The 14,008-nt window shown below is 38.6% G+C and overlaps 1 protein-coding gene across 2 annotated transcripts in view; it reads right to left on the reverse strand.

The window, feature by feature from the left end:
- Positions 1-14,008, reverse strand: part of AP1G1 (adaptor related protein complex 1 subunit gamma 1) — an 82,136-nt gene that overhangs the window by 4,289 nt on the left and 63,839 nt on the right. For both annotated transcript variants that reach the window (XM_030299567.2, XM_030299566.1), the window contains 9 exons: positions 13,461-13,583; positions 13,206-13,295; positions 12,470-12,597; positions 11,426-11,530; positions 10,624-10,765; positions 10,299-10,425; positions 6,334-6,441; positions 6,066-6,226; positions 1,268-1,366 (listed from right to left, as the gene is read on the reverse strand). In XM_030299567.2, coding sequence (XP_030155427.1) covers positions 1,268-1,366; positions 6,066-6,226; positions 6,334-6,441; positions 10,299-10,425; positions 10,624-10,765; positions 11,426-11,530; positions 12,470-12,597; positions 13,206-13,295; positions 13,461-13,583 — 1,083 coding nt within the window. The remainder of the gene's footprint in view (positions 1-1,267; positions 1,367-6,065; positions 6,227-6,333; positions 6,442-10,298; positions 10,426-10,623; positions 10,766-11,425; positions 11,531-12,469; positions 12,598-13,205; positions 13,296-13,460; positions 13,584-14,008) is intronic.

Consider the following 14,008-nt stretch of genomic DNA (forward strand, 5'->3'; position numbering starts at 1 on the left):
AGAATCTTAAGCAGGCTCCAAGCCCAACAGAGGGCTCAATCTCCAACCCTGGGATCATGACCTGAGCCAAAATCAAGAGTCAGACACTTAACCAAATGAGCCACCCAGGCACCCCTACAAAATAGACTTTTAATCTCAAAGGAAACAAATTATTTTACAGCAAAGCTGTCTCTTAAAAATGAAACAGGCAAACCACCACCATCCCTACTGCCTAGTACTCTGGCCAACATCATGCAGTCGAGTAGAGAAAATGCATCTCCAAAACACATCATCAGCTCCAATCCTAGAACTGCATTAATGGGACAGAACCACTTGGGAGCATTTCATAGTCACACTGGCTGAGTGCTTTTCAAAAACATTCAACCTTTGGATCCAAGCTTCTAGAAAAATGAGGTAACATAGTCATCTTATGCTCTACATTCAGAGATACTGATGTTCTCTGTAAAACCAATAGTAAATGTGAACATAAACTTTTTTGTTCCCAGGACAGAAAAAAAAGAGTTAACTTATGGTAACAGAAGTCCTGATAAGACAGCTCAATTATAAATCCTTTTGACTTTATGTGGCAGATTTCAAATATTAATGCACTAAGAAAATTTGTACTTTTATGTATCAGATCATCAAAGGAATCTATGCTATGCTATAGGCAGATACTCCAAAATACATTGCATAGCAGAGGAAAGGCAAAATGTTTTGTGAGAAGGAAATACTGGGGTTATTAGACACTGCTAGAAATCTTTCAAGGTGAAGAAATTCTCTTAACCATTTTCAAAACCTGTTTGAAAACGAGTCAATTGATGACTATTAAAGAGTCAATTTACTTCTTTGAGAAGATGTAATGAAAATATTGCTTAATTTCAGTTTCTAAAGCTACTTTTCATTTGGCTGGTTCATTAAAAATGCTTCTACTTTTGCTGTGAATATTTACTACAGTAGTAAATGTGGATATATGGGGTTGTACAGATAGACTGCAACTTGTGTAAAGATTAAAATGTCTAACCTTCCACTCTTCTGCAAAGAAATTAAACCTGTAAGCCTCCAAATTCTTTAAAGCTGCATTTTAATAAGTTGCCACTAAACCATTTCATGTGTCTGAGCTGCATTTATTATCTAATCTACAAAAGAATAAAGAGGTTAGAGTAGACCTTTCCCAGATTTCTTCTATGAATATGAGTCAAAAAAAAAACCTAGAGAACCAAAGCAAAATTTTATTTCAGGAAATATGCTTATACTTCGCTCAGATATTGCCTTCAAATGTGCTACTCACCTTCTGTGGGTTCAGAACTTTAATGACTTGTGTGATGGTCCCCGTATTAAATGCTGGGACAATGCTGCTACTAGGAGACAGAAGCTGCAGCTGGAATGTCTGTGGGGAACAAAGGGCACTCTTCAGAAAAAATAATACACTCAATACTGTGTCAGAGATGTCAACAAATAAAAATGTCAAGACACTAAGATGATTATTCAAGTAACAGATTTACCTACTACTATGCTCTATTTGTTTTCCAGATACCAGCAATTCATAGTATGTGGGCTGACTATAACCTTCATGTTATTTAAAAAAAAAAAAAAAAAAAAAGCCACCATTAGGTCTTTGATCATGAAAACTAGCAATGAGCCACTCTCCTCTTTACAAGCAAAAGGAACTTTAGCCTACCACTTTTCAAAAGGTGACCAATTCTTGTTTTGGCAACCTCACTTAATAGTAACTGATCAACTACGCAGGTAAAAAATGGGTGTCTGTGGCTAAAGAAAGCTAGAAAAAAAAAGAAAAAAACCTTCTAGAAATAACAAACCAGCATACCATTCACCAACTACAGCCCTTTATGCTTTGGTGTGAGTGGGATCAGGAGAGTTGACCTTTTGTTTTCTAAAGTCTACATAATCTGGAATGTGTCAAAGGCTACATGACAGAGGTAAAGGAAAAGCTGGAAAGAGCCCAGATGTTAATATGTATGTGGAATACACCAGGATCTCTCCATTAGTGACACAGGGATTAAGAGAAAAATTACGTGCAGAACTAGCCTATACAGCAAAAGACCTGGAAAAGCCAAATGCCACAATTTTTAGTGTGAGTAAGTTTCGTGTGTTTGTTCACAGAGAAGAGATAAAAGTGCTGTAAGATAGGTCAACGATAATTGTTAGCACAATATAGTATATATATGTAGCGATTCTACATACTAGGATTTTTTTTTTTTAATTCAAGTTTATTTATTTTCAGAGAGACAGCACAAGCAAGGTAGGGGCAAAGAGAGAGGGGAGAGAGAGAATCCCAAGCAGGCCCTGCACTGTCAGCGCACTGCCCAACATGGAGCTGGAACTCATGAACTGTGAGGTCATGACCTGAGCTGAAGGCAGACGATTAACCGACTGAGCCATCCAGGTGCCCCTATACATTAGGATTGTTAAAATCTTTCCTGAATAGTGTAGTCTTCTAAAATATTAGAGAGTGATCATCATCAGGGAAACACAAATCAAAACCACAATGAGATACCATCTCACACCTGTCAGAATGGCTAAAATTAACAACTCAGGCAATGACGAGAGATGTCAGCAAGGATGTGGAGAAAGAGGAACCCTTTTGCAGTGCTGGTGGGAATGTAAACTGGTACAGCCACTCCGGAAAACAGTATGGAGGTTCCTCAAAAAATTAAAAATAGAACTACCGTACAACCCAGTAACTGCACTACTAGGTATTTATCCAAAGGATACAGATGTGCTGTTTCAAAGGGGCACATGCACCCCAATGTTTATAGCAGCGCTATCAACAATAGCCAAAGTATGGAAAGAGCCCAAATGTCCATCAATAGATGAATGGATAAAGAAGATGTAGTATGTATGTGTGTGTGTGTATGTGTGTGTGTATGTATTTATGTATAGATGATGGGAGTATTACTCGGCAATCAAAAAGAATGAAATCCTGCCATTTGCAACAAAGTGGATGGAACCAGAGTGTATTATGCCAAGGAAAATTAGTCAGAGAAAGACAGGTATCATATGGCTTCACTCATACATGGAATTTAAGATACAAAACATGAACATAAGGGAAGGGAAGAAAAAAGAATATGAAAGCAAGGAGTGGAACAAAACATAAGAGACTCTTCTAAAAAAATTTTTTTAATATTTATTTTGAGAAAGAGAGAGAGAGAGAGAGAGAGAAAGCGAGCTCAAGCAGGGGAGGGGCAGAGAGAGAGGGAGGCACAGAATCCAAAGCAGGCTCCAGGCTCTGAGCTGTCAGCACAGAGCCTGATGTGGGGCTCGAACTCACGAACTTCAAGATCATGAGCTGAGCCAAAGTTGGATGCTTAACCAACTGAACCACTCAGGCACCCCAAGAGACTCTTAAATACAGAGAACTGAGGGTTGCTGGAGGGTTTGTGGGTGGGGGGAAGGGTTAAATGGGAAAGGGGCATTAAGGAGGACACTTGTTGGGATGAGCACTGGGTGTTACATGTTGGGGATGAATCACTGGATTCTACTGCTGAAAACATTATTGTACTACATGTTAACTATCTTGGGTGTAAATTAAAAAATAAATAAAAATTAAGGAAAAAAAGAAAAAATATTAGGAGAAAAAAGAAAGAGGGGAAAAGGAGGAAGAGGAAAGAAGAGAGAAGGAGAGAAGAGGGGGAGAGTGAGAGAGAGAAGGGAAGGGGGAGAGACACAGAAAGAGATGGGAAGAGGTGGGGCTGGCAGAGAATGAGAGGAGGGAAGTCTAGCCATCTGTAAGGACCAAAACTTTACTGTAAGAGTAAAGAGATTTAGTATCAACTCACAGACTTATCATGTTGGGTCTTATCATAATGCTATTGTCAAGATGGATGATGTAAGCTAAAATATTCTTTATTTATTTACATTATTTCATCAAATGTAAAATGCCATTAATTGTAACTCACACCATTTTATGTACCCCTGAGAAAGATAACAGGTTACCAATTAAACTATGACAAAGTATTAATTTTAAAATGCATCTCAATTTCAGAGATAATAAAAAGTGAAAACAGTAATAGAACCTATGAAATATGGTATTTTGAAGTTCAAGATACATCATGACATGCAAGGAGGTATTGTAGAGTACAACACCAAAAATAAGGCTATGCTTTAATGGCAGAGGTGATATGTTGCTAGTACACAGCCTCAGGTAACAAGTGTAAAACCCTAAGTTGAAGCAGCTAACATTTACTGAGCAATGAACACATGAAAAGTGCTTAAAACAGTACACAGCACATAAAACTCATCTAATCCTCAAAGGAACTCTAGGAAATAGACATCATTATCACCATCCCCTCTTTGTAAAGGAAGAAACTGAGGCACACAGTTTAAGGAACTTGCTTAATGTCACACAATTAGTACTGAAACCACTCCATTCTCCTAAAACATCTACATTACTCTAGTTCCTAAAAAATGCAATTAAAGGAGGCTTTTGCAAAATCAACAGTAACCACAAATAAAATGTCTTCAGTTTTCAAAAATGTGTGGTTTGAATGTCACACTTCACATGTCACTGCAAAGATAAGGTTAGCTTATTCTAAACCAAGGGCTGGCAGAGGCGCCTGGGTGGCTCAGTTGGTTAAGTGTCTGACTTTGGTTCAGGTCATGATCTTGCGGTCCGTGGGTTCGAGCCCCGCGTCGGGCTCTGTGCTGACAGCTCAGAGCCTGGAGCCTGTTTTCAGATTCTATGTCTCCCTCTTTCTCTGACCCTCCCCAGTTCATGCTCTCTCTCTCTCTCTCTGTCTCAAAAATAAATAAATGTTAAAAAAAAAATTTTTTTTAAACCAAGGGCTGGCAGACTATGACCCATGGGCCAAAAATGACCTGACATCTTTTATGTAAATAATGTTTTACTGGAACATTTACTGTGCAACAAAGCCACACTCCTTCATTTACATGGTGATTATGGCTTTTTTGTTTTGAGAGACAAAAGCCACACTCCTTCATTTACATGGTGATTATGGCTTTTTGTTTTGAGAGAGAGAGAGAGAGCGAGCGAGCTTGAGAGTGCTCTAGCAGGGGAGGGAGAGAGAAAATCTTAAGTGGGCTCAACACTCAGCAAGGAGCCTGACACAGGGCTCAATCCCATGACAATGGAATCATGACCTGAGCCAAAATCAAGAGTTGGTCACTCAACCACACAGGCACCCCCCTTTTTTTCACTATAACAGCAGAAATGAGTAGATGCAACAGAGATCATATAGCCTAAAATACTTACTATCCTATCCTTTACAGGAAAATTTTGCCTATTCTTCATTCTCAATACACCGAACTTTTCATTATTCAAAGATGGGACATAAATATTCCTTAAACTAAGATCTGGTATAAATAAAACTAAGCAGTCATTGTATCAATAGTAAACTAGGTATTAATAAAGGAGGAATGACTGTTTCTTTCACTCAAATACTGAGATGAAAACTGTCAATTCTGATCCAGTGACTAGAAGAGAATACCAAATAAAGTCCTTCATCTTAATGAACTTTAATTCCATGTTAGTATTTGTGTTTTTCAGGTTTTTACCACTGTATTTCTGAACTCCAACCTACCCTACATGCCCCTGAGCATTAGTAGACCACCTCACAGAATTCTGCTGTGAATCTCATTAGCTATAATCAGAATGTCCTTTATCCTTCAGGAATAACTGTAAAAATATTTAAAGTATTTAAAGTAATATTTAAAGTAAAAAGTATTCATTAAAAATGACATACTTTGGGGCACCTGGGTGGCTCAGTCAGTTGAGCATCCGACTTAGGCTCAGGTCATGATCAGTTTGTGAGTTCAAGCCCCATGTTGGGCTCTGTGCTGACAGCTTTGAGCCTGGAGCCTGCTTGGGATTCTGTGTCTCCCTTTCTCTCTGCCCCTCCCCCACTCACACTCTGTCTCTGTCTCTGTCTCTGTCTCTCTCTCAAAAATAAACATGCTTTAATGAACCATAATAGTTACAGTATTGTTAATTTGGATTAAACCTGCAAATTTGATTTAACCTCTAAAGCTTAAAATATATCCCTCAACAAATGTGTGACAAAAAATCAATCTTTAATCAAAGGAAAAAGACAAAGACAACATTGTAGTACCTTTGGTACTGCAGCTTGGAAAACAAAGTCTGTCATGTCCAGCTCTGTGCTGTTGGAGGCCTGTATCGTTATCACTGTGACACTAGGGTTGGTATTTGACCGTTCAAAGGTGAATTCTATCTTCAAGCCATTCTTACTGTATGCTGTGATGGAGGGGATGCCTGGAAAGCACGGGAAGATCAGTCTAACTGCAGTCAGCTTAAGGCTTGCAGAATTATTTTCTTCTTCAAGAACCACCTCTCACTGATGGTGATACCAGTAACCATACCTGTAGTGATGTCATTGAAGAGAGGCTGTGATGAAAGCCCATCCAATAAGAAAGGAGGCTGGGATATCTGTGGGACTGAGGCAGGAGCAGGAGTAGCAGCCGGAGCACCTAAATGAAGCATTCCAATGGTAAGTCAATCTTAGCCAGCAAGACAAAGCTCACCAAAAAAATACAGGAGAAAATTATTGGATCTCAGATTAAGAGAAGAATTCTTTTTAAACAAGATGCAAAAAGCATAAACCATAAGAGGAAAGAACTAAACATTCAAATACTTTAAAAAGAGTAACTCTTATTTAAAAATACTAAAATAAAATAGAGAGACCACAGGCAGGGGAAAAATATTTGCTACAAAACAGCAAATGGATGTGTATACAGAACTATAAGGATTTTCTACAAATTGGTAAGAAAACAAGGTAACTCAATTTAAAAGTGGTAAGCACCTATACAGGATGCCTGGGTGGCTCAGTCGGGTGAACATCTGACTCTTGATTGCAGCCCAGGTCATGATCCCAGGGTTGTGGGGATGAGCCCTGCATTGGGCTCCGCACTGAGCGTGGAGCCTGCTTAAGATGCATATTCTGTCTCTCTGCCTCTCTCTCTCCCCGCCATGCCCCTCTACCCCCTCTCCCCTGCTCGCACTCTAAAATAAAATTTTAAAAAAGAGTGGTTAAGAGATATAAACAAGCAATTTGCAGAAGAGGGAACCTGAATGAAAAGAGAATCGTATGTAAAGAGATACTCAACATTACCAGTAATGAGGAATACAAAGTTTAAAACCACAATGAGATACTATTTCACATCCAACAGAATGGTGAAAATTTCAGTGTCTGATAATACCAGATACTGGTAAGAATAAGGAGCAATGGGGACTTCTAATCTCTGCCATAGAGATGTAAACCGGTACAAACTGGAGAACAATTTGGCAACAGGAGAGCTGAACATGATTATACCTCGAAATTTCCTCAACATCAGGGTACCTGGGTGGTTCAGTTGGTTAAGCATCCGGCTCTTAGTTGCAGCTCAGGTCATGATCTCACAGTTCATGGGTTCAAGCCCAGCATCAGGCTCTACATGGACCACAGCATCTGCTTGGGGTTCTCTGCCCCTCTCTCTCTGCCCCTCCCCTACTCACACGCTAGTACTCTCTCTCTCAAGAATAAATAAATTTTAAAAATTTTTAAAAATTAAGTTCTTTGACCTCAAAACTATTGAAATTTTAGGCTGATTGTTTGCTGTGGGGGCTTTGTGCCTTGTAGGGTATTTACCAGCGCCCCTGACTTCTACCCGTTGTGACCATCAAAAATATCTCTAGACACTGCCAACCCCTGATGGGCAAAACAATATTTTCACCATCATAATAATTTAATAATATTTTTATTTTACAAGCTAAGTAGATCAATACATTTATTAAATTTTATTATTCTTTATTTTTAATTCTTTTTTTTTGAGTGTGTGTGTGTATCAGTGGAGGAGGGGCAGAGAGAGAGGGAGGCAGAGGATCCAAAGGAAGCGAGCTCTGCAGTGAGAGCAGAGAGCCCAACGCAGGGTTCGAACTCATGAACTGTGAGATCATGACTTGAGTCACCCAGGTGACCCTAAATTTTATAAATGTTAGAATTTTAACACACACATACACACAAACCCTGGGAGGGGTGGTATAAAATGGGTGAAGAAAGTCACCAAATTACCATTTTTATTTGATCCTTCCAAACAAGAACAAGTTGAGGATCATGCAAGTGATAGTAATGACCATGCACTGAGAGAAATCAGGAATACAAGAAGACGCATAAGAAAACACAGCAAAATAAAGAGTGCCTTTTAGGTGTAAATAGATTTCAAACTACTTATGAAATTAACTGCATATATACATACCTTTTCAAAAAGGATTAACAAAGTGAAGTAAAAGAAGGCTACAATCTTTTTTTTAACTTATTATCTGAGAAAGTGTGTGCAGACAAGCACTAACGGGAGGGGCTCAAAACCATGAACCATGAGATCATGACCTAAGCCAAAAATCAAGAGTCAGACTTAAGTTTAACCGACTGAGCCACCCAGGTGCCCCATGAAGCAAACTTTTTAATACAATGTTAGACAACCATTTAAAACTATAACTGTGAAGATTATGTACTAACATGGAAATGCTAGTATGTCAATAAGTAAAGTGTATCATCTATACATTGTAGTTTTTTTTTCAATGTTTTATTTTTTTTTTTCAACGTTTATTTATTTTTGGGACAGAGAGAGACAGAGCATGAACGGGGGAGGGGCAGAGAGAGAGGGAGACACAGAATCAGAAACAGGCTCCAGGCTCTGAGCCATCAGCGCAGAGCCTGACGCGGGGCTCGAACTCACGGACCGCGAGATCGTGACCTGGCCGAAGTCGGACGCTCAACAGACTGCGCCACCCAGGCGCCCCTTCAATGTTTTATTTTTGACAGAGAGAGAGAGAGAGACAGAGCATGAGTGGGAGAGGGTCAGAGAGAGAGGGAGACACAGAATCCGAAGCAGGCTCCAGGCCCTGAGCCATCAGCACAGAGCCCGATGCGAGGCTCGAACTCACAGACCGCAAGATCATGACCTGAGCTGAAGTCAGACACTCAACCGACTGAGCCACCCAGGCGCCCCTATACATTGTGTTTTAACTAAGGGGTTGTTTTTTCCATATAACCAGTAGAGCTATGGCATTTGAGGATTTGGAATTACTTGTGAATGACTCAAAAATATATGACAAGTAACACTTTGAAATTTTGTTAAGACATAAATATAAACCATAAGCTCTGGGAGGATGCTGTTAGGAAAAACCATTTAGCCAGTCTAGATGACCATCCAAAATCTTTATTCTATGGCTATTTTCTATTTGAGGCCATGTATGCAGTAACACATCATTATACTTGAGACAGCAATTATATGTGGGGCGCCTGGGTGGCTCAGTAGATTAAGCATCTGACTTTGGCTCAAGTCATGATCTCGTGTCACAGTTCGCGTGTTTGAGCCCCACACTGGGTTCTCTGCTGACAGCTCAGAGCCTAGAGACTGCTTCTGATTCTGGGTCTCCTTCTCTCTCTCTGTCCTTCCCTGGCTTGTGTCCTTCCTCTCTCTCTCTCTCGTTCTCTCTCTTTCAAATAAAACTTAACAACAACAACAACAAAGACAGGAGTTACATGCTACAGTGATACTCTTGGACTCAGAGGTTCATAATATCACCGAATACATCAGCAATTACTAATGTCTACTATATATAAACAAAAGTAAGAAAAAAACATTCCCAAATAAAAAGTTAAGTTTGAGTATTATAATTATGGACAATTTTCTCCATCCACTGCTTTATTAAGAGAGAGAGGAAAATAGGTTAACATCTCTCCACTCTCCTTAGCCACTGAAAACTAATCAGGAGTAGAAAGAAGTGTAGGAAAAGTGATGTATTACAACAATAACTAAAAGCAGAAGTGACTTGGGATCTATTTCTTTTGTAGCCTGAAAAAGAAAGTCCTTTCTATCTTAGGGGCGCCTGGGTGGCTCAGTCGGTTAAGCATCCGACTCTTGATTTTAGCTCAGGTCATGATCCCAGGTTCATGGGTTACAGCCCCACTTTAGGCTCTGCACTGACAGCACAGAGCCTGCTTGGGATTCTCTTTCCCCCTCTCTCACTGCCTCTCCCCCACTCATGGTCTCTCAAATAATAAAAACAAAAACTTAAAAAGAAAGTCCTTTCTATCTTAAATACAATGGGAGCAATTTATCCTCCCAAAACTAAAAACTGGATTTTAAGGAATTCCTATGAATTACCTCTAGAACATTAGCATGGTAGCTTATATCCCAGATACTCTGAAGATTCTATTCCTACTTCTTACTTAGCCTCTCCCACCTTTAAGTGATTCATGTGCCAGAAAGTCTATGTTCAGTGCAGTTTTTCCTGAAGGCCTTTATCCCCAGCCAAGCATTAAATAACTCCAGTCTGCTCTCACCTGTAAGGTTGATGTCTCCCAGCAAATCGAGAAGTTCTCCACCAGCAGAAGCTGGTTTGCTTGTAGGTGCAGTTGGAATAACAGGTGTTATGTCATTTCCTCCCAACAAATCCAATAAATCATTGGCCTAAACAAAGAAATAGTATCTCAATTCATTAATCATTTGTCTAATCTGTATCTAAGGCAAAGCTCTTTCAAGACTTAAAAATAAGGAAGAGAACCATCAATCAATCTAGGAACACTGAAGGGAATCAGCTAAGAGATAGGTCATAAAGAACTAACTATAATATCATGAGGATTCCCAGATAAGCAAGTGAAAAGCTACCTGGCTGGTGGGCTGTGGCCCAGAGGGTGGTGGTTTGGTCTCTAGTGGAGCTGGTTCTGTCTCTCCATTTGTCTGCACAATCTCAGTAGGGCCATTTGTGGTCACTTTTTCCATGACAGGCATTCTCTCAAGCAGGGCAGACCTAGAAGAATCTGAAGTGGTTAAACTCTAGGCAGTTAACCTAGATTCCCTACCCAAGAAAATCACTGTTACTATATTGGAGTCAAACATGGACAGCCATCTCCCCTCCCCACCCTGTAACACACACACTAAAATAGAAGGTGGATTACAAGAATACATGACCTAAATTCCTAGCTGGATTAAGGGCAGGCAAGAAACCTTGAATAGACAAACTGTCCACCTAAATCCCAAGAGACTGGGATTTCTCAGTGGTAGAGAAATTGGAACGAAAGAAAGGTAAATAAGTAGGTATTAACAATCTCCAATCACGAAGATACTGCGTAACAGAGGGGGGGGGAAATAATCACGCATCACAAAGTTAAATATATGAGATTCTCTTGAAAAAACACAACTTCCACTTCTTAACCAAATAAAATGGAAAATGAAGCAAACATCTCATACCAAAAGAAGAGAAAGGGAATGATAGAACATGGTTAACTTAAGTGTTTACAGGTAGGCAGAACAGAAAATGGACAAATGGAAGCAGTCAAGCAATTAGGACTAAACAGACTTGTGAAGCCCAGTTAACAAAGCCTGAGGAATGAGTCTCCTTTGTGGATTATCATGACAATTTGCTCAGGATGCTAACAGCCACATGCATTGCTTGGTTTCTTTCACTCACCTCATATGATCATATTTCTTAAAAAGTGCATTATATTCTACTGCCCTCTGCTGGAGTTCCACATCAATGCTGCTTCCATAGATGGAAACCACTTTCTTAATTCGGCTTTGGGATAAAATGACAAACAAATTCAAATACCAGAAAGAAAGTTCATAAACAAGTAGAGTGAATAAACAAACCAGAGTTTTCTGGTTAAAAATATGAAATACTCATATTTCCTTAATTCACGCATCTTTTCAAAAACAAAACACCTCTCCTTTATCTTCTTTATCCAAAACACACCTCAACACCATCACTTACCACTGTACTTATTCTAACTGTAATGCTAGATTTTGTCTGTTAAATATCCCATACCCTGAAATCTGCAGGAAAAAGTACCCATTATTAATTTGCTACAAAAGAAGTGTGTAATATTCATTCTCTTCTTTAATAACTTTAAAATAAAAAGGTTTTATCAACAAAAGGGTCACAGCATCAGACTTTTATCAATAAAGGGTTATTACCTGACACCAAATTCTTCTAGCTCACAATTTAAAGAGTTAGTAAAAAATATATATATCATTTCTTCACAGGACCTTACACAAGATCTAAGAGAACTAAGTTTGCCTTAAAAATGCTTGGCTGGAAAAGTAGTCCAACTGACTTTTATTCAAAATAGTGAAGAGCAGAATTTAAAAATTTAACCACCAAAACCTTCACGATTTTCTTCCTATTCAGACATCTCAAAATATTATAATAAACCCTTATATGGGGAAAGTAACTTCTTACTTTAAAAAAAGAGAAAAGGCATTAGAAGTCAGATTTTGAAAACATAACTTTTCACCTTCAAAATAATAAATGGTGGGGTGTGGGACTAAAGCAAAGCAGAGTATAGATAAAATAAGGATGAACTACAAATTAATAATTATTACTGTGGATTGACAGGTGTATACAACTCATTTTACTATCCTTTTTTCCTATTTTTGCCCCTTGAAATTTTCCATAACAAAAAGTTTTTAAAAATTACAAAATAACATGTTCATCCTACTTTTTCTCCATACTCACTTTACAGTACAGGTGAATCTAGTAGAAAGCTTCATAATGGCAGTGAGGGCATAACCTCGCGTCACAGAGGTGGACATATTAGAAATGAGGACACTTTCTAAAATATCCAACACTTCATCTTCTGTTACCTGGAGAGAAAAACAAAACAAACAAACAAACAACAAAAACAAAACAAAACAAAACAAAAAAATGCAGGATGAATCCTAACAGTAAAGATCTAAATCAGATACCAAGTCACAGGATGCCACCATCATTACCAAAACTTTAACACTAACTGTGCTTTGCCAGAGTAACTGTAAAAACTGATCCATCATCAATCAGAAGCACTTAGGAAGGAGGTTTAAAAAAAAAAAAAAAAAAAAAAAGGAAAACACCCAGTGGGTACTGAGACATATATAGCTTCAAGAGGTAGAAGTAAAGAAAATAACAAGATAAACAGAGTTCAAGTGTTGTTGCCACAATTTCTCCTAAAGCCAGTTCTTTGATAAGCAAATGCAGACATGGATAGGTCTCATTTCTTATCAAGCCAAAGGGTGAGAAGTAGATCTGCAGATGGTTTTAAATCTCATCAGGGCAGCTAAATTCCATCTCAAAAACTGGCAAGTTTCCCAATATAATTCTGGGATTACTTCTTTAAAAGGTTTTCAAGGAATCAACCTCAACTCCTCATTAAACACTATCCTTTCATAAACCAAAACACTATTTTCCTCCCTCCTTAAAGAGTGACAAGGAGTACCTGAATAGGCTCTTCCTCTTCACACTGGCCTGATACAAGAAGATCTCCATATTCACCTATACACCATGCAGCGACTTGTACCAAAGGTTGCTGTCAAAAGAAAGTCACCATTTGTCAAAGGCTTTCAATCCTTGCAAGGATTAATGCAGATCATCTAATCATAAAAGATGAAACCAAGGCACATCTAGAGTGTTAGTAATAAGAACACACCAGGAACTAACGGGTAATTTCCCCACCAAAGTAGAAAGTACCTACTTGAGAATAATCACCAAGAATTGCTTTGTACAAGCGCTGGACAGTATAGGCATGCATCTCCACACTATTGGTTATTAGCTGGATCAAGTTAGGGACTGCGTCATCACGAACATAGCTTCCTGCCTAAAAGGAAATGCAAACTGTTATCCCTAGAAACACATCATAATAATAAGAAGTGTTGGCTACTGCTTCTATTCAAAGGAGACTACTACAAAACACCTTCACGATAAAGTTGGTTCCAATTCTCAGGTTCATAAGCAGCTCAAACTTCAAAGTCTTACTTATTCAAATTGCTTACTTCTTATTTAAATGAATATTCTAAGTTTTTCAATTTTACAAAAAAATAAAACAAAATGTCCTTTGTCCAAGGAAAAGTAAAATATAAAGGATTAAAATTTCAAGAAAGACCTTTTCTACTCAAAACAGATTAAGCCTAAGATTTCAAAAATTTAAGTAGAATATTCACTGCAAACTCTCCCTTCTCACAACTCCCCAGTACAGTTAAAATCACACAGGCTACCTATAGCAGCCACATCACTCTGGGGGAA

This window comes from Lynx canadensis, chromosome E2 (genome assembly GCF_007474595.2).
Source record: "Lynx canadensis isolate LIC74 chromosome E2, mLynCan4.pri.v2, whole genome shotgun sequence".
NCBI lineage: Eukaryota > Metazoa > Chordata > Mammalia > Carnivora > Felidae > Lynx > Lynx canadensis.